Source organism: Aulostomus chinensis, chromosome 8 (genome assembly GCF_037954235.1).
Source record: "Aulostomus chinensis isolate RoL2024-O1b breed Wild chromosome 8, RoL_Achi_v1.0, whole genome shotgun sequence".
In the NCBI taxonomy this organism is placed as follows: domain Eukaryota; kingdom Metazoa; phylum Chordata; class Actinopteri; order Syngnathiformes; family Aulostomidae; genus Aulostomus; species Aulostomus chinensis.
In genome coordinates, this window is record NC_141327.1 from 20,055,925 (window position 1) to 20,078,296 (window position 22,372).

General features: G+C 40.6%; 2 protein-coding genes across 4 annotated transcripts in view; one reads left to right on the top strand and one right to left on the bottom strand.

Moving 5' to 3' along the window:
- ctnna2 (catenin (cadherin-associated protein), alpha 2) overlaps positions 1 to 22,372 on the top strand; it is a 278,051-nt gene that overhangs the window by 162,181 nt on the left and 93,498 nt on the right. The window lies entirely within an intron of this gene.
- Positions 4,187 to 8,175, bottom strand: lrrtm1 (leucine rich repeat transmembrane neuronal 1). Its single transcript, XM_086211561.1, has one exon. The coding sequence runs from the start codon at positions 6,960 to 6,962 to the stop codon at positions 5,385 to 5,387; it is 1,578 nt and encodes a 525-aa protein (XP_086067687.1). The 5' UTR covers positions 6,963 to 8,175; the 3' UTR covers positions 4,187 to 5,384.

Consider the following 22,372-nt stretch of genomic DNA (forward strand, 5'->3'; position numbering starts at 1 on the left):
AAAGCCACCCACACGTTGTCATTAGTCATCAGCTGCTCCTTGCTGCAGTACATGCTGCCAACCATGATTTAGCTCTCCATCCAGTTATGAGGGGGTGTTAAATGTTTATTATGCAGCACATCCCAGTTCCAATGACATAGCAGAATGTGGTCCAATCAATACCTCTCACAGGAAGCCTGGTTAATTTATTTATTTATTTATTTTTTGAAGGATTTGCTTGCATCTCACTCGAAGATGCCCATGCTGCAAGCTCCTTCCTAAAGTTCTGCAGAGGGATGTTTAGTCATACACGCACAGCGCATGCAGGCAAAATACTGAACACATAGGTACATTGTAGGTACATATGTGTCTGTTGATTTATCATCAATGACATGACGTGCTGCACACTTTGATTAAAAAAACAAACAAACAACTAAACAAGAGGCTTCATGAGTTTACCTGCTTGGTTACAAATAAAATTGCACACAGATTAGCAATAATTTTAAAAAGTGTATTTTTTCCACTCAGACACACAAAATTTACTCAGCATGACAATCCAAAACTAAATGTTAGCAACAGTACCGTTTTCAAAATTTTTAAAAAAGTACTTAAAAAAAAAGCCTAATAGCACAAAAATAGCGATTTTTGCAACATTTGTGCAAAAATAATCCGTTTGTTTGTGTTTCTGCAGTCATATAATTGCACAAGCTGACATCACAGTAGCTGAGTGACTGAGCGTGCAGCACTATAGCAACTAGTTTTGCTTAGTTGTTAATAAGGATGCTTATCAAACTCGAATCAGTCCGCCTGTTGTTTGGGCCTGCGAGGCTGAGTTTTACTCTGTCAGCGAGTGAGTGCCTCCACTGTTTGAGTCAACAGGGTCTCTATATTGTCAGTGTTTGACATTTTGCCTCATGCCCACCCCTCCACCCCCCCACCCCCACACCCCCACCACCACTCAACATTTTCTCCTTTCATTGTTATGACCTTTACTCTTGGTGTCAGTAGCTTCATAGCAATCTTTCTTTTCTGGCTTCTTATCCTAGAATTCATCACATTACTTGTTTGGGTCTCACTTTCTGTTGTGCATATTTTTCAACAATACATGTATACAAACATGCGACGTGTGCACTTTTAGAACGCGCACTGGGTTGTGCACGGGTATTGCTAAAATTCATGTAGCCTCAAGCTGAACTTTAGCAAACTTTAATACTTTTGTGGCAGTGAGCAAATTGCTTCACTACTACTAGTTATGGAAAAATGCCTTGTCATGCTTTACCAAATTTAAATGACTGATCTGAGTCATGAAATGGCCCGCTGAATCATAAAGCTAAACCATAAGGGTGTATAAAAAAAAGCCCCCCCAAAAAATTGTAATGTTTTCATGCAATTTTCAATTAATGAAAATGGATTATTGTTCAGGAACAAGTAGTGGAGTCAAAGTATCCGTAAAGGTTGTGACATCTCCTTTTCTTTTTCTTGTGTGGGCCACTGCACTGTATTTGCTACGTAGGTTGGACATTGGTCAGTGCGCCAGGATGAATATCACCTAATCTGAATAAAAATGTTGCTATTACATAACATACCATTTAGGAATCACTGGAAATCCTTTGATATTGCTCTGAGATAGACTGTACGTCCTCAGTTCTCTCTCCTGCACCAACCATGACGCACAGAGAGAGAGAGAGAGAGGGAGAGAGAGAAGGTTTTTTATTTTTTAAAAATCTATTAAAATGTAATCTCAGGACGGACCTGTTGGCATCTATGGTGCATATGCTATCCCATTCATCCCTTCTGCTCAGCTCCTCTTAAAAAAGGGCAGAACATACTTTGTGTCTACATGTCTTTTACTGATAAACGGTAAAGTGATACGTGTAGAACAATCACCAAAACGCCACGCCATCCGCTTATCATTTCCCAAATCAATTATGGATATCCACATGAATAAAGTATATCCTTGTCGACCATCAGTGGATGCTTGAAAGTATGACAGAGACATGAATACATTTGTTATCACTATGATGGTTTTGGTTACCACTCATCTGTATTGATTTTCACTGAGCATCATCAATCAAGGCATTTATAATGGATGCTGTCTGAGAGCACATATCTGCCCCGAGGGAATTATCACCCAAGGCTCAGGTCAAGCAGATATTTGATCTACTGTCAGTTAGATGAATTGATGTTATTCTCTATATTTACTGTGTCTTATTGGCACAGGGGGAAGCAGTGAGAGGGCATGAGAGAGAGAGAGACAGAAGGGAGGTAAAGATGAGTTGGGAGAGAGAGAGATGAGTCTAAAGTAGTTTAATGTTAGCCCTCAGGACCCGAGGCTTTTAAAATATTCAGCGTCGTTCTCCATCACCTTTTGCCTTAGCTGCTTGTTTAAGAAAAGTGTGAGATGAAATCAATAGCTGGCCTCTGTACCAGACACCGTCCAGTATTTATACAAATGAAGTTCCACAACCTCAAATTTATCAGTTGCATGTTTTTGGGTGAACCCCCACCCCCCACAAAATGGGGGGACAATTCTCCAAAGGAAAGAGAATAATGTTCATGGCTGTCCTCATCATAGTACCCTGCAGTACACACTGCAATCATTTGCATTTAGCAAGTATGGCAGGTTATCACTAACAAACCTGTTGAGCCTTAAAGTGGGACAAATAAATCCCACATGGCAAGAAGGAACCATCATCACTCCCTGATACATGCTGCTAACCAATTACCAGACAGTTTTTTTGCACTACTCTGGCTCTACATGATGTACACGTAGACAATTCACATGAGAGTCAAACACAACATTATGGTTTAGCCAATGCTAATTGCTCACTCTGAACCATTCTGTGTTAATCCACATGCACATGGCCTTACATGGACATTGCCTCTTCAGATAAGGTATTTGACGAGTTGGTGATTAGTGCTATTGATTGATAGAAGACTCTTCACACACCACTCATGTCAGTTTCACTCAGCATCATTTAAAATGGCCGTGCAACCTCCCTGGGAACCACGTAAAGAGAAACTCCTCAAATGCGCTAATGACTGCAAGGAATTAGTATTTGCAGAGAAACTCATGTTGTTAAGAACTGTACTCGTTTCTATTGCATCCATGTTTATGACCACTATGATTTATTGAACTATAGAATAAGAAAGTAGTTCCAAACTCCCTGCTGACTCTAAATTCCCAGCTTCTTCTTGCTCATATGACTAAGGATGATTGCTATGAGATGAGATTCTACCTAAGATAAATTCTATGAGCTGTGGAAGGAAGAGAACGTAATTTGAAATCTATATCCATGGCTCACACACATTTTTAATTAATTATTTCTGTTAAAGCAATGATTCCCTAAAATAGTAACAAGACACTTGCCCGCTTTTTCCTTCACTGCCATTTTCGGTTCAAAATGCCTCATTTCAGAACCACAGATAATTGTCCCAATTAAAAGGGAATGAATCAACACATTTTTTTCTCCAAGGGAGCACAAATATTTTGTTTTGCCCCTTTTGGCTCATCAGTTCAAACCATTTCTAATTCATCTCTACTCTCTTACCTTACCTTACCTCTTACCTCGTTTTTTTGTACATTTTCCAAACCATACCAAGATACCAACTTTCACCTACCTTGATGACAATTAATTACTAGATAACTTGTTTTTTTACTTTTATTAGAACCGATAGTGTAATGATTGTCTTAAATGAGTTCTTAAAACATTTTTATTCCTGCTGAATAACAAGTTGTAAACATTATCTTAATTTATCTCAAAATAACACAAAAAATGATGCAAAATTATGCAGAGATTTTTTTTTTTTTTTTTCCAGAAAAAGCCACTTCAAATTCATTATTAATGTTGCCACTGCTGTGGGAGTTTGCAGAATATGGTGTACAATAGGTAAAACGCAGCCACACTATGATAATATGCACACTAGAGAGCAGTCTGTTCCCACTTTCTGCAGTCGTTGTGATCCTCCATCTCTCGCTGCCCTCCTTCACACAACATACTGTTCATGTCAAAGGACCCAGGAAACACAACATCCGTCAGTGAACTAATTTACACAATGAACACCAGAGGAAGAAGGATATATATACACCTCAGAATGGCCTCGTATACAACAAACATTTTACATCACATGAAAACACAGTGAAGAATATTGAATGTGCAAATCTTCCTTGAAGCTGGTGGATTGTTTCTTCAGTGATTTATTTTGATATATGTGTGTGTGTGTGTGTGTGTGTGTGTGTGTGTGTGTGTGTGTGTGTGTGTGTGTGTGTGTGTGTGTGTGTGTGTGTGTGTGTGAGAGAGAGATGATGGTTGTCTTAAATGTGCTTGATTCAGTGAAAGGAGACATTGCTCCTCTGTGAAAGCCAAAGGAGTAAGAAGCAATGAGAGACATAGCTTTAGATCTTTGACAGTCTGCTTTCTTTACTTGGATGGTACACAAATAGGGATATAATAATATGAAAATTTACTAACGGATCAAAATGTGGTAGATTATGTGAACAGGGAAGGGGGGGGGGAGACTACACTGATAGTGAATCAACACAGTGAATGATAAAACAACAAATATGTGAGTTAAATCCAAAAATTAGACCATGGATTTTACATTGGCGATGAGATGCAGATATCCCTCTGCCCCTTTTTTCTTTTTTGTATTTTCTTCGATTTTTTGTTTTTATGTCTATTTTTTTGGTTCAATACACTGCAGAGGAATTGCTCTCCAGTCCACAAGCGCAAATACTGCGTCTATTGTCATTCATCCTCTCCGACAAGCTCCTCACGTACAAATGATTTTTTACTGTGAATAACAATTCATTTATTTGAACATTTTTTGTAGCTTACAAAAGAAATAGATTATCTCGTATCATTTTGTCCACACTTGCACTTCTTTTTAACATATTTTACACAGACTTTTTAATCTTTACATTTTAATCCAACTTAAACATATTTTATATTTTAGATGCTTGTCAAATATTGTTTACCATAATACAAATGGTTTGATTTTTTTTCCCCCTTCTGATTATTTAGTGTGTCCCCAGCTTATTTTTAAACAATAGTTAAATGTCCTGTAGTAGAAAGACACATTAAAGCTCAAATATCCATCCATCAGAGACACAATGTATTCCTCTCTGAGTCTCTGTAGCACATCAACAGGTCCAAGAGTCAGGGGCCCATTATGCTCTTCGGCCTCAAATCAGCAGATTATAGAAATAACAGTAAATCCACCGTAAAATAGTCATCTGCATAAAGCAAACTCATTTCACATCACAGTGAGATGCTGCGTAATTTGTGTCCAAAATATACCTTTATTCCTTTTGTCCCCCAATGTTACCCTCCTCAGTGGATCCAAAAAGGGGATTTGCTGTATATCCAGATAACCACAGGTAAAGACGCACTCACAAAGCAGGGTCACACTTCACATTCCCGTGAAGGTTGCTGTTGGCAAGTGCAGGAGCCATATTCATTGATGATCACTAGAGCTCCTTCAATGTGGTTAGGTTTATAGTCAACATAGTACTCCGGTGTCGAAATGGCAGCCATCTGCTGCATGCTTTGCTTTTGCTTCTGCTTACGACGCTGGCTGCTGAAGCACTGCCTCAGTTGTCTTATTCCGGCTGGAAAGCACTTCCATGCCACATACAGCATTAGCACAATGATGAGAAAGGAAAAGATGAGTGCCATGGTGCCAGTCACCACCTTGTGGATCTGCATGGTGCTCTCCAGGTCATCGTGGCCCATGGTGACAGTGAAAGAACTGGTGACCACTTCACTACCCTCACCTTCATAAGGGTTGGGAGTAAATGGGCCTAGGAACACAGAACCACCTTGGGTCAGATCCCTTGTAGAAGCATACAGACCTGCTGTAGTAACCTCCATTGGGGGATCCTCACATAGCTGAAAAGCATAGACAGCATCCAACACATCCTCACCCTGTGCGGTGTCAGGGCTTGAACAGAGCAGGGAATTGTCACGTTGGCCTCGGAAGGCACTCAGCCAAGAGGCCAAGGCACACACGTTGCGGCTGCATTCCCAGTCATTTCCTCCCAAGGTAATGCTATCAAGAGATGACCATGAGTCCAAGATGCGCTGGTCCACAGAGGTCAACCGATTGGAGTCTAGCATTAGCACCTTGAGGTTGGGTGCACCTTCAAAAACATGTGGCTCAATGTACTCTATTTCATTAGCTGACAAGTCAATCTTCTCTAAAAAATGCCATGTCCAGTCCAGGGTGTTAACAACAATAGTGGCATGATTGTTGTGCATGTACAGAGTACGCAAAGAGATGAGGCGGGGGAAGTGGGCCAGGTTGACTTTAACCAACTCATTGTGCTCAAGATGCAACTCTGCCAACTTGAAGAGGCCAGCAAAGGAGTTTCTTGCCAGGCTCTGCAGTTGGTTGTATCCCAAGTCTAGAAACTGCATGCTCCGGCAGTCTTGAAAAATCCTCACTGGCACAAATTTGAGAGCATTGTTGCGCAAATGCAAATTGGTGAGCTTTCTAAGGCCATGAAACAGGTCAGGCTCTAGGGCCTGCAGCCTGTTGTATGAGAGGTCCAAGATGCGCAGGTTTGGGAGGGGCCTAAAGGTACCATTTGGCAGACTCTCAATTCGGTTGCTGCTGAGGTCTAACTCCTTGACCCGTCTTAGCCTTTCAAATGCTCCCTCCTCCACAATGTCAATGTTGTTGTGATCAAGGTAGAGCCAGGTGAGCTGCGACAGACCAGCCAGTTGGCCTTCACGCAGCTCAGTCAAGTTGTTTTCTCTCATGGACAGGCCCATGGCACTGCTCAGATTGCGGGGAATGTCTGTGAGGTTGAGACCCTCGCAGTACAGCAGCTTGCTGTCGCAGCGGCACAGCCTTGGACAAACCCCCTCCACCAAGGGAACCATTCTTAGAAAAATGCCCAATGAACACAGTATCAACCCTGGGGGTTTCTTCAGTGGCCACTTTAAATACAGTCCAATTAAAAGGAAATCCATTAGCATAAATATCCAGGGATGTCTCTGAGAAAATGTCCATTGAACCACACTGGATATTTTTTTTTTAATTTGCACCTATCACATCATATTTGATTAATTAAGTAATCTGTTTTGTTCCATGTATCTATCTTGGCTATAGACAGTGTAATTATCTTTTTTTTCAATCTAGGGAATCATTGTCAAAAATGCAAGGGATAAAGGTCAAGTCTCTTCCTTTATATTATATATCAAGCAGTGGCTGTAGAATAAAGGAGATGGAAAAAATGATCCTCATTGATCGATCTTATCTGAAAAGATTCCTACTCACCCCTATCCAAAAGCTGACAATCTCCATTCAGCGTCTCGTTTTGTGCCCCAACACTAATTATGTGCGAATCTAAAAAGGACCCCACTGTGGTACAAATTCGCCCCCCCTCCCTTCTCTCTTTTCAGTGGACAGCAGATCCTTGGCAGGCTTACAATGTCTTAGTTCTCCTCAAGTGAAAGAGCCAGAAAGAGAAGGAATCCAAGTAGCTTTCAGCGAGATGGTAGGAAGCGCAAGTTCCCCTGTCTGCATGCATGAGCTCTGTCTCTTCAGCTCCTCTGCAGTCCTCTGCTGCAATGATCAGAGGGGCGAAGACACAACCAGAGGAAGAAAATAAAAAGACCAAGGAAAAAAAATCTTTTTCAATATCTGTCTTTTTTTCTTCTCTCTTCCCTTCCCTGCTTAGATTTCAGCAGGTCTGTCAACATACATTATCGTCCATGTCTGGAAGCAATCACTGACTTGTAAGGTTTAAATCCATTCAAGCGGGTAATCATGCTTTCAGTGATGGATGAAAGGGGAAAAAGGATTTAAAGAGGTGAACCCTGTTCACTGTTTTCTTGTGTGACAATATTCCGTGTCATCTCAGTGGCTCATCTCGGTAAAGAAGCCTCTCGCATCCCCAGTGGCTCGCAGGTTTCGTTCACTCCCTTGCTCTCCCGGTGTTTTCTCAGCCAGCTGGAAGAGGCTGCTGAAGGCTGGTGCTGGTAGGCAAGCAGGGGCGGTGAATGTGGGAAGCGAAGGGGCGCGCAGTCCCTTGCAGCAGACCGGTACACTGACAGCACATGCAGAAGCACCTTCTGTTCACTGAGTGTCGTAAGCCACTCACAATTCAGAGTGCTCGCTCTCTCTCCCTCACTCTCTTGCTCGCTTTGCCTTGATCGCTCACTCACTTGTTCATACTGCTCCCCTCCTCTCTCTCTCTCTCTCTCTCTCTCTCTCTCTCTCTCTCTCTCTCTCATCTCTCTCTCTTTCTCTCTCTCTTTCTCTCTCCCCCGTCCTTTCTCTTGCTGTGTTTTTCTCTTTGCTTGAGACATTTACATATTCAGAATGGGCTGGGCTTAAACCAAGAGCTTTAATGACACCCCCCCCTCACACACACACACATACACACACACACATACACACCATCTCTCTCTCCCTCTCTTTCTCCCTCTCTCTCTCTCACACACACTCTCTTCCTCCCTCTCTCTCTCCCTCCCTCCCTCCTGCACTGACTGTAATGAATTGAGCCAAATAATGTCTGCCTCCTTTGACGTTGCAGTGAGAAAGCAGTTTTCTGATTTCAGAGTTGTGAAATAACAGTCATCCAATGAACGAAATAGTGCCCTTTTATTAGTTCCACTCTTTCAGAAGAAAGCAATTTCCATGCATAATAACATGGATGGAAATTAGCCGACCTATAAAAGTGCACAAAAAAAGAAGAAAGAAAATATAATGTCATGTAATTCAAAATACAATTTCACTGTATGCTCTATAGCCAGACAACACATAGCCACAAACCATGAATAAATGCATCATTTCAGAAATGGTGATGTGCTCATCATGTGTGCCTCATTATTCTGTGTAATGAATCAAACTAAATGTATTGAAATTCAATGTTTGGTCTTGCCAATAATAAAAGCTGCAATGACTATGACATTTGATCCAAATGTCCTGTAGCCAGGCGTTCTGTGTCATTGATAATTATGTCGAGGGTATCCGTTCTGAACACAGATGTGATTGCATGCCACATGTTTTTATTGTAGGCTTCTGCCATCAATTGACAATGGCATACATTCTTTATATTCAAACATGATTATTAATGTTGATCGGGAAACTCAGCTAAATCTAATAGATCATTTCCTAATTTGTAAGAGTATTTGTTTTGCTGAAGCACGGGTATTGTGTGCCCCTTTTTCCGCGTTGACAGTTAACTACTGTAAATGATGATTTTCGAGTTGGAATTAGCAACTTTACATTCGCGGAGTAGCTGTTTTTTTGTTTTTTGTTTTCGAAACAAGTTCTGTACTATTTTACTATACTTGTTGGCCATGTATTTTCTTCACACTACTGCATTCCCAAGAGTGGTGCAATTCATTGCAATTACATTTTCTCAAATGATCAGTATCTCCACCTAGTGGTTCAACCCATCAGTGCAGCATTGCAGTGTTTCCATTAAAGCTACCTTAGAAATGGGGTGAGAGGAAATGGGGTTACAACAAATATACCGAAGTGCTTTTTCATTAATAGTCCAGTATTTTGTACTGACCTTTGTATTTTGAGCTTAGACACCAAGAAGTGCTTTGCGAATATCTTAGCTTTTCACAGTGTGATGGTTGTCGCTGGTATTTCATCAATAACTTATGAATTGAGAGTCTGCCAAATGATATTTTTAGGCCCCTTCAGGGGTTTCTGTTGTTTTTTTTTCTGTTTGTTGTTAATACAGCATTTATCTGTTTCACTATCAATATATATCCCCTCAAGCATGTTGTGAAGCTGTCTGATCTTTGAAGAATAATGTATGTCTCACTTGTTTCTATGGTAATAACTTGTCTTAACTATATATTTTTAGAAAACCTTAAATGTCTCATCTTTCTCTCCCGTTGCAAAATGAATAATATTTTATAAGGCTTTACTAATGCATTTACTACTTCACTGTCTCTTCTGACAGTTTCAAGTTTGTACTCGGCACGCGGTTTCATAAGTTCCATTCTTGACGACGATGCCTTCCAATTTACTTGTGATGCTCCCAGTCCTTTTTAACTTGGATCGAAAGTATGCACAGAGAACGGAGCCCCTTCAGCAGATGACAGTGAAAGCAGACATCTTATGTAAAACTCTGCATTTAGATCTGTCTGCACTCTTATCACACAAGCTTGTTCAACCAAGGAAATTAACAATGAGCAAAAAGTTTTCAAGTCAAGGGGAGAGCTTTAAGAGAAATAATTTATACTTTACGGACATCCCAATCACTCTGTCCTTCTCAGATACCAAAATAAAGTTTTCTACTTCAGTTAGCAGATTTTGCACTGTCTCTCGTTTTCATCCAATTTTCATGATCATTGGAATATTCATTAACGTTTGACAGCTACAGTGATATACTGAGAAGGAAAGGAGGGAAAAAAGTAAGATCTGGACATCTTGATGTTAAAATCGTCTGTGCATCGCCTTTGCAATACTCCATCTTTGCTGTAATGGATGACTACATCACCAGTTAATGACTTGGTGCACTTTAATGACTTGACACATCGAACAGGAGATGAGAGTGCCCAGATCGTCAGTTTAAAGGCTTATACAGCTTTAGCTCTTCGCTTTGGCATGGTTACTACACAGTGATATGTTACAACCCTGTCTGGACTGTTTCTATTATCTTCTTTTCAATGTTGTACCTACTTCCTGTTTTATTTTGAAATCACTTCCCTGATCACTCTGTTTCTTGGTTGGCTTTACATCCTGTCTTTGCCTGGTTTGTTTTGTTTTGTTTTGTTTTGCCAATGTGCTCACCTGTGTCTCATTAGCTCATCTGTCCTCATCAGTCTCGGCTCTGTTCCTATTGTCTCTTATCCAATCAACTCCTTCTTTGCCCTCATGTTTGCACCTATTTATCATTGTTGTGTCAGTTGATGTTTTAGTTGTGTTCCCGTCTTTGTTAGATTATCCATTGTGTTTGCCAGCAGTGCTTCATAACTGCCTTATCACCCACATTGGGTTTTAACAGTGAACTCCCAACAGTTAGATGTTCCAGTGCAGTACATCTTCGCTCAGTTTCCTCTGTCAGAAATCTCCATATCCGCCTGCCTGCTTGCCTGATGCTTATTACCTGTCCATCTGCCCTTATCAACCATAGCACAAAAATAATACCAACAGCAATATAAGTACATGTCGATACTCACTATAAGGATATGTCTTCTCATCTGACCACAGCTGGGAATGTTGAGTGCAGAAAGCATTGCCACGGACCCACAAAGTGTTGATTTATTTACAGTCAGTGAATCATTTGAAAGCAGGGTCAAACTCCATCCATGGACAGGATTGTTGCAATGTCCACAGACTCTACCTCTATGCTATAATATGTTTAAAAATGTGCAGCATGAACATGGGCTCCCAAACTGTACCACCATGTCGACACAGTGTGAGCTGCACTTTAGCAGAGCAGCAGCAGCAGCAGCAGGTAGTCCTCACTTTGTGTGTCTACACACAATGTGTTCAGGCAGAGTGCTGAGTGTAGGTCACACACATTTTGGCGTATAAGGGCTTAAGTTATGTGCATAAAACACAGGAAGGCAGACTGGAAGCATATAAATATGCTTTGTGTCGAGTTTCACACATACAGCGCGGGTAAAACATGAACTGTAATGTGGCCTTTCTACCCATCAGACTGCGGGATCACAGCTGCAGCTCTTCCTGTGTAGACGCAGTGGAAAGAGGATCTTTTGTGCATAGCCTGTTATAATTTTATTAGTTTTCTTCTCTACAGTATAATGGTTAGAGGTTATGGTGTATTGTCAGTCGACTGAATTGATTTGAGACATTAAATAAAACAAAATCTATCTGCATCTGTGATTACAGGCCCATTATTTCTATCATCTATTGAATCAGAAGACGTCTGACTGTGTGATCCCAACAAAACAAGGCTGCTGATGACTAATTGGCCCGTTACAGAGATAATGTGGAATGGCTGCTGGGAGAAGCTTGTGCTGGGGGTCGCTGAAGACATTTATACCAAATAGTAGCAGTCAGTAGCAGGGTGAGGAAACCATGGAACATGATTCTGTATCTGCATGAGAGTGTAACCAGCAGAGTTGGCTCAGTGTGAAAGGGTCCAAGTTGGACAAAGTTCATATTGAGCTTATTCATTTGTGTAAAACTTTTATCATGTTCACTTGACATCATCTCATTACATTACATATCAAACAGAAGCAAATTGAAACTGCCATGGGCATTTCTCAGATCTCAGATCAGGCAATGACCCCATGGCAGTTTGTGTTTCCTACAAAATACACAAAAAAAGATGTAATTGATTTTAAAGGAACTCACACTAACTACTGTGATACTGAGCTGGGGAAGAAACCAGAAAAAAAAAAAAAATCACCATGGTCACTGGAGCATGTGACAGCAGGACCGTGGTTGTCACTGCGGGTTGCAATGCTTCCAATGTGCATATTTTGCTTGAATAAACACTATCAAGTGTTTGAACAGAAAAAAAATAAATAAATCATTAGAACGCCATCTTCAGGACTTTTTGGAGGTGACGTGTCTCAGGAGGTGGAGTGGCTGTCTGATCAGAAGCCAATTCAAACTCTTGAATTAGATTGGGTTACCTTTGTTTCCCACTGAGAACCACTTGCCGTGGTCTGGATTACTGAGAATCTTCACCAGCATAGCGATCGGAAGGTTCGATCCCCGAGCTTCCCTGAGGTGACAAGTGAACCTCTGCCATTGGTGTGTGTGTGTGTGTGCGTGTGTGTGTGTGTGCGTATGAATGAGACAACACAGTGAAGTATTTTGGAGTACAGTGATGGTACTATATCAATGAAGCTTATTTATCGTTTTTAAAAATACTATCCCGTTTTTGCAGCTCTGGAAATGGGTAAAATTAGTTGTGTTACATGTTGAAAAGCATCCAAGAACAAAGACAACCTGAAAAAAACTCTATTTTTGTCAGCGATCCAACATTAAGGGATGAGTTTTCATCGTTATACAGATATTACGTTGGTGCTTAAGTAGTGCCTATATGCCTTTGATGACATTAAGTCAGCCTGTTTGTATACATACAGTAGGAAGGGAAAAAAAAAGTGCAATGATCTACTTGAGATGTGTGTAGTATTGCGGATAGAGCCAAAAATGTTTACTGCAATAGATTTTGGCATTTAACAACAGTGATCTTATCCTCTGAGCTCTAAAGTCATATTCTCCTCTTGCACATTAGGCAGGCATAATGTGTATTTTTATTTTCATTCACTGAACACCAGCCTGCCACGATGTCTTTAAAACTATCAGTAAATGTTTATGGCAATGGCAGTTTTATTTATATAGCACATCTCTACAGAAGTAAGCTCAAAATCTGTCACATAAAAAAAACAAACCAATATGATTGTAAACACAAACATAAAAGCATGAGTGACATAAAAAGAAAACAAAAACAAAAACGAAGCGCACAGCAATTAGAAACCCCCGGATGTCAACATTATCAAATAGAACCTCCTACTCCCTAGTACATGTAATTACTAGAAACAAATCAGACTGTGAGGGTACTGTATGTACTTGGGAGAGTAAGAAAGTTTTACTTTAGAAAGTGGGCCCAGTTGTGATAGACCTCAGGTCAGCTTGTTCCAAAATGTAGAACCACAACTGAAGGTGTCCTCGTCTGACCTGGATCTCATTTGTAGTTGAGCCGGACGACCCCATGACCTGAAAGGGCCCGATCAGTGGAAGACAAAGCCAGGAAATACTATATGATGTTCCGTCTAGGATTTCCTGTTTTCATCCCTCAGATCTCTCCTTGTTTTGGCCTCTTCACATACTTTATTTTCTGTGCGAGTAGCAACAGCAAAGCCTCCAGTCTTGGTTGAATAAAAAAAAACTCGAGGGTGCAACCTTAAACGGGTATTCGCCTCAAGCAGCGGTGACTTGAGTCAGGATAGAGATCTTTTGTCTGTTCGGTTTCCCAACTTCTGGGTGAACCCCCTGTAATGGGTCATATTCATGAAAATATGATGTAATGTAAAAGCTTACTAACTGGTATTATTAAACTGAGGCATTTTTTTATTGACTCATTTACTTTCAGGGTTTGCATATTTAGGTATTGTTGTATTCTATTAATCTCTTTTCTATTTGATTATTAAATTAACATAAAATAACTTTTTTTTCCTCATTTGTGTGAAAAGGAGGACTTGAAGTAGAAAAGGTTGACAGCCTCTGGCCCTGACACCTACAGTGTTCATGAAATTATTTTTAGTACAAAGCGAGGAAAAAAATGCTAATTTTAAACCCCAAATTATCTGTTAATCCGCTTCACTTCTGCTTGAGTTATACCATTCCTATCCTCTCGTTTTATTCTAAATTACTTCACCTCTTGCCATGCATTGTCCAAAGTACGCCAAGTTTCAGTACGAGATGTTCTGTACAAATAACTTAATAACAAAAAACTTCACCTTAATTTTTAGTTCAAGGTTCGATGAACTGGTTATGCTCCCTGCAGTGCTGTTGTCTTGTGTTTTGATGCACACGCGGCCTCCTGGTTGCCTTGAACATATCCTTTCCTTTCATCATCCAGTTTTCTGCACCAAACCATTTGAGAAAAAGAATATTTGTATACTCTATTCTGACACAATTCATTTGCTGCAACATTGCTTATTATTGTGTCTCCTCTCCGTAATTTAGTCTTTGTGTCAATAACTGTTCTGTACCGTAACAGTTTTCACTATCTAAAGGAGCTTTTATATATATTAAGTGTCATGATGTGTTCAAGCAAATACAATTTTTTTTTTTTTTTTCTTGAACCACACTGTCTTAGAAGGAACCCTGAAGTAAAAGATGAAATTATCGGGCTGGTAAATATTGAAGAATAGACAGAAGCAGGGAAGGAGCCGGTCATTAACGGCGGACTGACCTCAGATTCGTGTCCATTTGAATTGCTCAATATTCTTCTCCAGTCAGACTTCTCCAGTTTACTCTGCAGGTGGCGATTCAGTAAAAACCAACAGAGCCCTTATGGTGTTTGAATAAATCTATGTGTGCTGTGTCAGACTGAGAATAGCAGTCCAAATTGCTTCTAGCTCGAACCAACGCGAGGTGTTCCCTATTGAGGGGGGGAAAAAAGAGAGAACGAGCGCGAGACAGTGATTTTTGCCATGTCACAACACAGAGATGACATCAAACATTGCCTGTGACTGGGCTTCGTCTGCCAAAAGAACTTTGTTCTGCTGTCAGATGACACAGGGATCCCACTGAGAGCCACCAAGCCCATTTTCAAACCCCCAGTTCTCCTGGAGCAGCAAGCCCCCCCACCAGCCCTTGACTATTCTGGCCTATTGCCTCATCCAGAGCCAAACAAGCCTCTACGTTCTTCATGTATCCAGCACCAGCCTCTCTCATGTTTGAATGAATAGAATCAGAATCTCTGATGCAAAAGGCTGAAACACTCACAAATGCCTTTAGTCCTCATCCATGTGGTCCCCTCTATAATATAAGACATGCCCATAAGCCTAAAACTGAATCAGAGTGCAGGGGGTGGATGAATATTAATGATCAACATCTTTCTGTTTCAAATGTAAATGGCCTCTAATATGAGGTTACCACAACACACCTCTCATAACAAACATTAATTGCTGTGCTTATTAACTGCCTCGGTCAGGTTTCAAGACCTATAATTCTGAGCGTTGCATCAAAATGATTAGCCTCTCATTAGCCACATTGGCTGTGTTTACCCTTTGTGTGAGGGAGCAGAAAGATGTAAAACTTCAGATGTCAGTACTGTCTGCCATGACTGTTGCTGCTATTTTCTGCTGACCTCATCTAATTTTCCTATCCTGCTAGCAACCACTTAAACGATATCCAGTTTACCATCTGGCTGAATGCAGCATAAATCCTTCATCTTAATACTTGAATTAAAATCAGTTTAATTATGTCACACTGAAGTAAGAGCCGATGTCTGAACATCATTCCCAGATACCAGATATGCTCGGGGGCCACTCGTGACTCAAGTTCATTCACATGCGTTCATTATTTGTACAGATTGTTAAGCCCCTCAAGGTAAATTCCCATTTGTGATTTGGGGTTAAATGAGTAAAACTGGTTTTGATCCCATAAGCAAGTCCCATATGTTAATTAGATGTTGAACTATGGAAGATTATTTGTCATGAACTCATACACTTGAATAAATAATGCCACATGGAGCTGTTGTAGTTCAGAGGTGGAAGTAGACAGTCACAGACACTGTCAGGTGATCAAATCACTGACATATCCAACATGAGCTACTGAAATGATACTGGTGTGAGTACGTCAGGGATCTGTGCTGTAAGTAAGTCTGTACTATACCGTTTGCATGCTTGAAATATCTCTGTGGTATTTTTGACACTTCACCTTTCGCACACTTAGCCCCTCCTGTGATTTGAATATTACAAATTCGATAAAATGTCATTGTTAATGTTTAGCAGGACCACATTTTCGCAGAATAACAATTCTAAAAAGCAGCGGTTTAACGTTCCTCGGGAGGCTTAGTCAAGTTACTGTCTTGATTTGCCTTAAAGTTTTGTCTGTGAAATACCTCTTGATGTTGCAATGAGATGTCTGTAAAATCTGATTCAGGTTGTGGAGATTTTCCAAGTATAACGATAATTGCGATGACTTTACCTCTAGAGTCTGAGGGCACTCGGGAGTTATGAATTCCGCCGCGTTTGCAAAGAGTTTCACTTTGTAAGAAAAGTGTGTGCACAGTGTTAATGAATGAGGCACCCTAACAAATTAGAGGGAATTACTGAATGTCTCTTCCTCTCTTCGCACACAACCCTGTTTGCACCCTCAGAGCTTTTTTTTTTTTTTTTTTCTTCCAAAAGTAGAAGTGATTCTTTTTTACCAGTAAAGGTTTCAATCCTCCCAGTGAATAGAGAAGAATACGCCCGAGGAGCTGTAAGAGGTGGGAAATGCAGTTGTTTCAGAATAAACAACACTTGTTTATTCATGAAACTGCATTCGTAGAGCAGTTAGACTACACACAGCTGTAAGCAATATCAGGATGGAGCTACAAAGTCACAACCTGTGAGTAGAATAATTATTGTTGATTTTAGTTTCTTGAGGGGAATCAAATAAAAAAAATATCCTTTAATGTCCTGCCTTGCCTTGTTATAAGAAGCAATCAGGGTCACATTGGGAGAGGAGTCTTAAGATAAAATTCAGTTAGGTTAACTTCTATAGCCCTTGATTAAATTACACAGACATCAGCTCATTGGTTAAACACTGTAATCTGGCACTCCAGTGTGTGAGTGTGTAGCTGCGTGTGTACGTCAATCCTTTGACTAGCTTGTTGTTTCTGGTGATGATACCTTTTAAAATGAGATATATGCAGGCCACCTTTTCCATTTTATACAATGGAAAAACGACATTAGAATTAATCTCAAGGTCACATTAATAATATTTCTGCAAGAGATGTGAGAAAAAGCCTTTTATGGCATGTGAAATATAAAGCTATGTTATAACACTGGCTAATTCTGGCCTGTGGGCTCCATTTAAGCCTCGGTATTAGTCAGTATTATTGTGTCACAGAGCCATATCTCGTGCCAGAACCATGACTGAGTTGGTAGAAGTCAAGGTTTGAAAGCTTTGAGATTTATTCATCACATTATTTATGTGTGTGTGTGTGTGTGTGTGTGTGTGTGTGTGTGTGTGTGTGTATAGATAGACAGCTAGATATTTAAAGGTAGGACACCTATATTTTAGCTAAATGCTCCTTCACTTTTACCTCAGTGGAGAATATGCGCTTTGTTGCACACAAATAGCAAAAATAAAATGAAGGGTGTCCACAGGGAGAATCCCCACAACACCATTTTTATGATGTCGTCTAGACTTTAGGGGGTTGTTAAAGTCGTACTTAAAGTACCCCAGAGGGCCCGTTGCCTGTAGCCATGGTTAGAAGCAGGAAAGGGTGATCTCGAACATCCAACATGCATTTCTGGCGTACTGAAAGCAGACAGTCGTCCATACTCGAGCCACTGAGCTGTTTTCCTTTTCCCTGGATGAAAGGTCAAGCTGTTTTGGTTTATTCGTAGTCATTTCTGTTGTTTGGCAGGTAACTATAACAGAATCAATACTCATATGGTGCCTGTTGTGTTTATATATCATGCAAATTGTTTTGCTGGCAAGTCGGAATTGGGCTTTAGAATTTATGTCATATTGCAGCCCCTTCAGGGTATTTCAGTCCTGGTGTTAATGTTGTTTTGGGGTATTGTAAATATTTGGAAATGTACAGCATACAAATTCACCAACCAATGCATTAAAGCTATTTTACGAAGTGTTGTGTGTTAGTGAAGTAATACTTGAAAAAAGGAAAAAGTATTTCAGTCAAACTGTGCAGTACTGTACTGTAAAGTATTAGATTTACAGCCGTTTTATAGTATCTTTCTGTTTTAACTCCAGATTTCTAACACTTCTGACAACCGTGCGCACCATCAGAAGCCGAGTGATGTCCTGGGGGTTGTTTTATCCTCAGAAAATACCCCTTTAGAAAAGGAACTTCCCACTCTTAAATGTTTACCAGCATCTTCACGATTAATTTACATCACTTAAACGCTGCACCGCATCCTTATGGCTCATTAAGTAGAATTTAATAAGAGCGTTACCTGTAAATAAGCACCTTGTGCAGCCCTGCGGGTCTGTTTACTGTTGGTCTGGACCTGAAAGAGGCCACATCAACCCACACGAGACAGCGTTATCTACCATGCTACAGTCGGAGCTGTATGATGACATACCGCACATATAAGTAGATCCAAATACATAAAGAGGATCTGAGGAATGTGACATTACATAATGCCACATTTTCACAGCACCACTCAAAAAAAATACAGTTGTTATCCCATCAAGAAGCCACTGGATTCAAAACTGCACCCTTGATTAAAAAAACAGAGTGCTGTCTCCGGCTACAGACAATAGCAGCTAAATCCTCTGATGAGAGAGAGAGAGAGAGAGCAAGAGGGAGAGAGAGAGAGCATCACTTCCTCTTTTCTGCCCTTTTCCTTGTATCTGCTTATGTCTTGCTTTTGTTTTAAGTGTTACAGTTTGATTTACTCCCTCAACCCTCCAACAAGGAATCAAATGTGTAACGGATTCTGCTCAGGCATGATGTCGTCTCCTGCTTCATTTATCTGTTGGCCTTTTTTTTCTTTTTTTTGTAATCCAGACATCAGCGTCATTAATAACATAAGGGCTGATTATGCTTGCACGGTATTTGACTCCTGGTGTGGGAGAGGGAGAGAGCAGCGGTGAGGTTAACATTCTCATTATGAAAAAGAAGCCTGTTGTTCTTCCACCGGCTGCACCACTGATGAATTTTAAAACTTATTTTGCTGTTGAAGCCTTGATTAATGACCACTGTGAGTGTGAATGATGCTCCTCTCTGCTCCTCCTGATGCATTCATTAAAACGTTTCGCGTCAGTTTCATCATTTAATAACACAAGAAAGCCAATACTAATGTTTTATGAACAAGTGCGACATGCACAAACATCACGGTTCCCTTTATTTTGGCGCTCATATTCTGTCTAAGTATTTTTGCTGGGTGTTCACTTATTCATCCCTGCAGTTAGCATGAATGAAAAATGTAACCTACAAGGAGAGACTGCTGGTTAAACCAGTGCTGTGGTTTTTATGAGGGTTTTTTTTTTAATCTCCCTTCGCCCCCGTCGCGCAGCAAAGGGAAAATAATTTTTATAGACAGATCTAATATGAGAAGAATCACCTCAACGACTTAAACTTGGCTCTTTTACAGCGCTTCATATTTTATGAAACTGATGTTTTTCGTGCATAAGGGAATGAGATTGAGATAGTAAATTTGCAGTGATATAAGAGGGCGGGATAAGATGCATTTGTCTTTCTGCGTGTTTTACATGGAACTGCTGCCGTAGGCTTTATGTTCTCTGACGGCATGCAATTCTTACTGTTCTAAGCTCAGCCAGCAGCTGTGTAACGGTGGTCAAGTTCAGGTTGGGGGTCAGTTTGAGACAGACCATCTATATGTAGTGGCAGAGGAAAAGGAGATGTCCCATCTGGTTCACAATATCATTGTTTCCGCATTATTCTAAGGGCAGTTTGGGAAATGTAAAGTTATATAAAGGTCACTTGGTTGTGTCCAAATCGAGTGTGTGGAAGAGCTATGCAGCAGCTAGAATATACGCATCTGTGATTGTGCTTAAAGTCAAAACTCATTGCCTAATATCCTCCATAATATGTTTTGAGGTTTTGTTTTCCCTGAACCAGCTGATGTCCCTGTCTGCGAAGAATTCTTTGTTTGTTGTTTGTAAGATGGTACACAAACATAAAGAATAAAATGGAAAAGGAACAAATCAGTGTAGCACAGCAGTTGCTACGAGAAGAAAATCAAGTCCCGTTCTGCAAATGGTTGCTGTTAATTTGCAAGAAGTTAAACTTCAACTCGCTGCTCTTGGCACTGGCATGGCGCCGCTCACTGCTGCCATGCCGTCTGAAGCTCTTCCTCACCTGCTGTCGTTGAAAATGAAAGACCTGCTGCTTTTGTCTATTGTGAATCGTTTGGTGTGAGTGCACGATTAAAGCCTAAGTGTTCCTAGACTGGAGCTGATGCTTGAAAGCAAGTCAGTTGGACTTACCTTTTCTAGCTGGAATGATAGAGTCATCTGGAAAAAACACCTCGTAGTCTAGAGTGTCTTCACCCGTCACCTGACAAGTTTCGCCAAGGACTGAAAACGGTATTATTGTATTATAACCATCCTTTTTAACCCCTGTAATGGTGTAAATATCAAAATGTTGCAACAGTTGTGAAAAAGAGGCTTCAATATTTCAGTTTTTACCAGCTCGAGTTTTACAATGACTATTACCTATTTAACTTAGCAAGAAGATGGACAAGGTATCACTTCCATTACGCTTATAAGATCATAATTCATCATGTGATTTTTCAATCTGCCACTGTCTGTTGTAGCTGCCCACCTGCAACAGAGCCTCGTCTATTCCATGGGCCATGCATAATTGAGATGATAACCCACAGCAGGGACCTGACCCTGTCACAGTATTGAAAATAAGACCAGCCACCCTCCAGCTCTGTATTTGCTGCTCCCAGAGTAGCCAAAGTGTTTGAGGCAGGCAGGCAGAGCACGCATCAGGCTTAGAATTACCCAAAATGATGCTTAAACAATGACCAGATGGCCTACCAAACAATATCAAATCAACACAGAAAGTTTTGGCAAAAGCAGCACGTATTTAAGGCTCTTGAAGTTCATCTGATTGTGTCATGAGCAGGAATGTGCCTTTGTCATGGAGCCGGATCACATTCATAGGGCCGCGTCACTGTTGTGACCATAATGTAGGTAAAGCACACCCTCGAGTGTAATATTGCTCAATTAAGTTTTTATGAAAATATATTAATAAAGATGAGAAAAAGTAAGCTTCTCCTGTGAAGATTCATGACGTCTTTGAGGAGAGGAACTGATAATGGCCTGTGGACTTCATTAAGGTTATTTCTTACAGAGAGGCTCTGGAGCAATGGCAGATCTTTCCCAATGTTCTCTTTATTATCTCCAGTATGAAAATGTTGCCGCTGCAGGCCTGCCATTTAATAAATCGGGTTGTGTCATATATAAATAAGAGAGTAGTACAGCATATCAATATTACCACAGCTGAATCAATTTATGAGTCTGTGATCAAATCAGTGCTCATTTAGATTTCGTGCGACAGTTAAATAAATCAAAGGTAGAGTCTGTTTCCATGTCTGGGCCCTGGTGCTTGAATGTGCACACTTTCAGAAGCGGTTTGATTAATGACTCACTGTTTTCAAGGGTGAGGTCTGCATGTCGTTTCTCTAAAATAGAAACTGGAATTGAACAGCTGTTGCCATTATAGGTTGTGGAAGTCAGCAGGGGGAAGAGAATACAGCCTCCTTTGACATGATATCAATAGCCAAACATCCACCATGACAGTAAGTCCAATGCCTTTATCCGTCCAACCACACACACACACACACACACACACACACACACACACACACAAAACTTGCATCAGTAATGTTCTGCACATGACCAGATTTTCTCTGGCTTTCCTGTTCCTTATTGCCTTCAACTATTAGCAGCAACAACACAGTTAGTGGCTCACCACTGCTGCGTGGCTGGACTGACAAAGCCCACATGAAAGGATAATGGGAGACATAATCATTTCATCGCTTCAGCCAGCTCCAGCACTCTTTGAAGTTTTTGCACCCTGGATCATTATAGCGAGGGACCACTATTGTCTAGCTGTGTACAATACATATGTGTGCACACGGCAGTCTGTCTCTCTCCCTACAGCAGGCTCAGCCTCAACTGGCAGTAGTTATGTTAGCGTTATCATGCTATCATTAGCGTCTTTGCATTTGATCCACTGCTGGCTCTGTTTTTACTGTCAGAATCTCTCTCT

Coding starts and splice junctions, on each gene's coding strand:
- lrrtm1 (XM_086211561.1), bottom strand. CDS start 6,962: ATGCTAATGGATTTCCTTTTAATTGGACTGTATTTAAAGTGGCCACTG.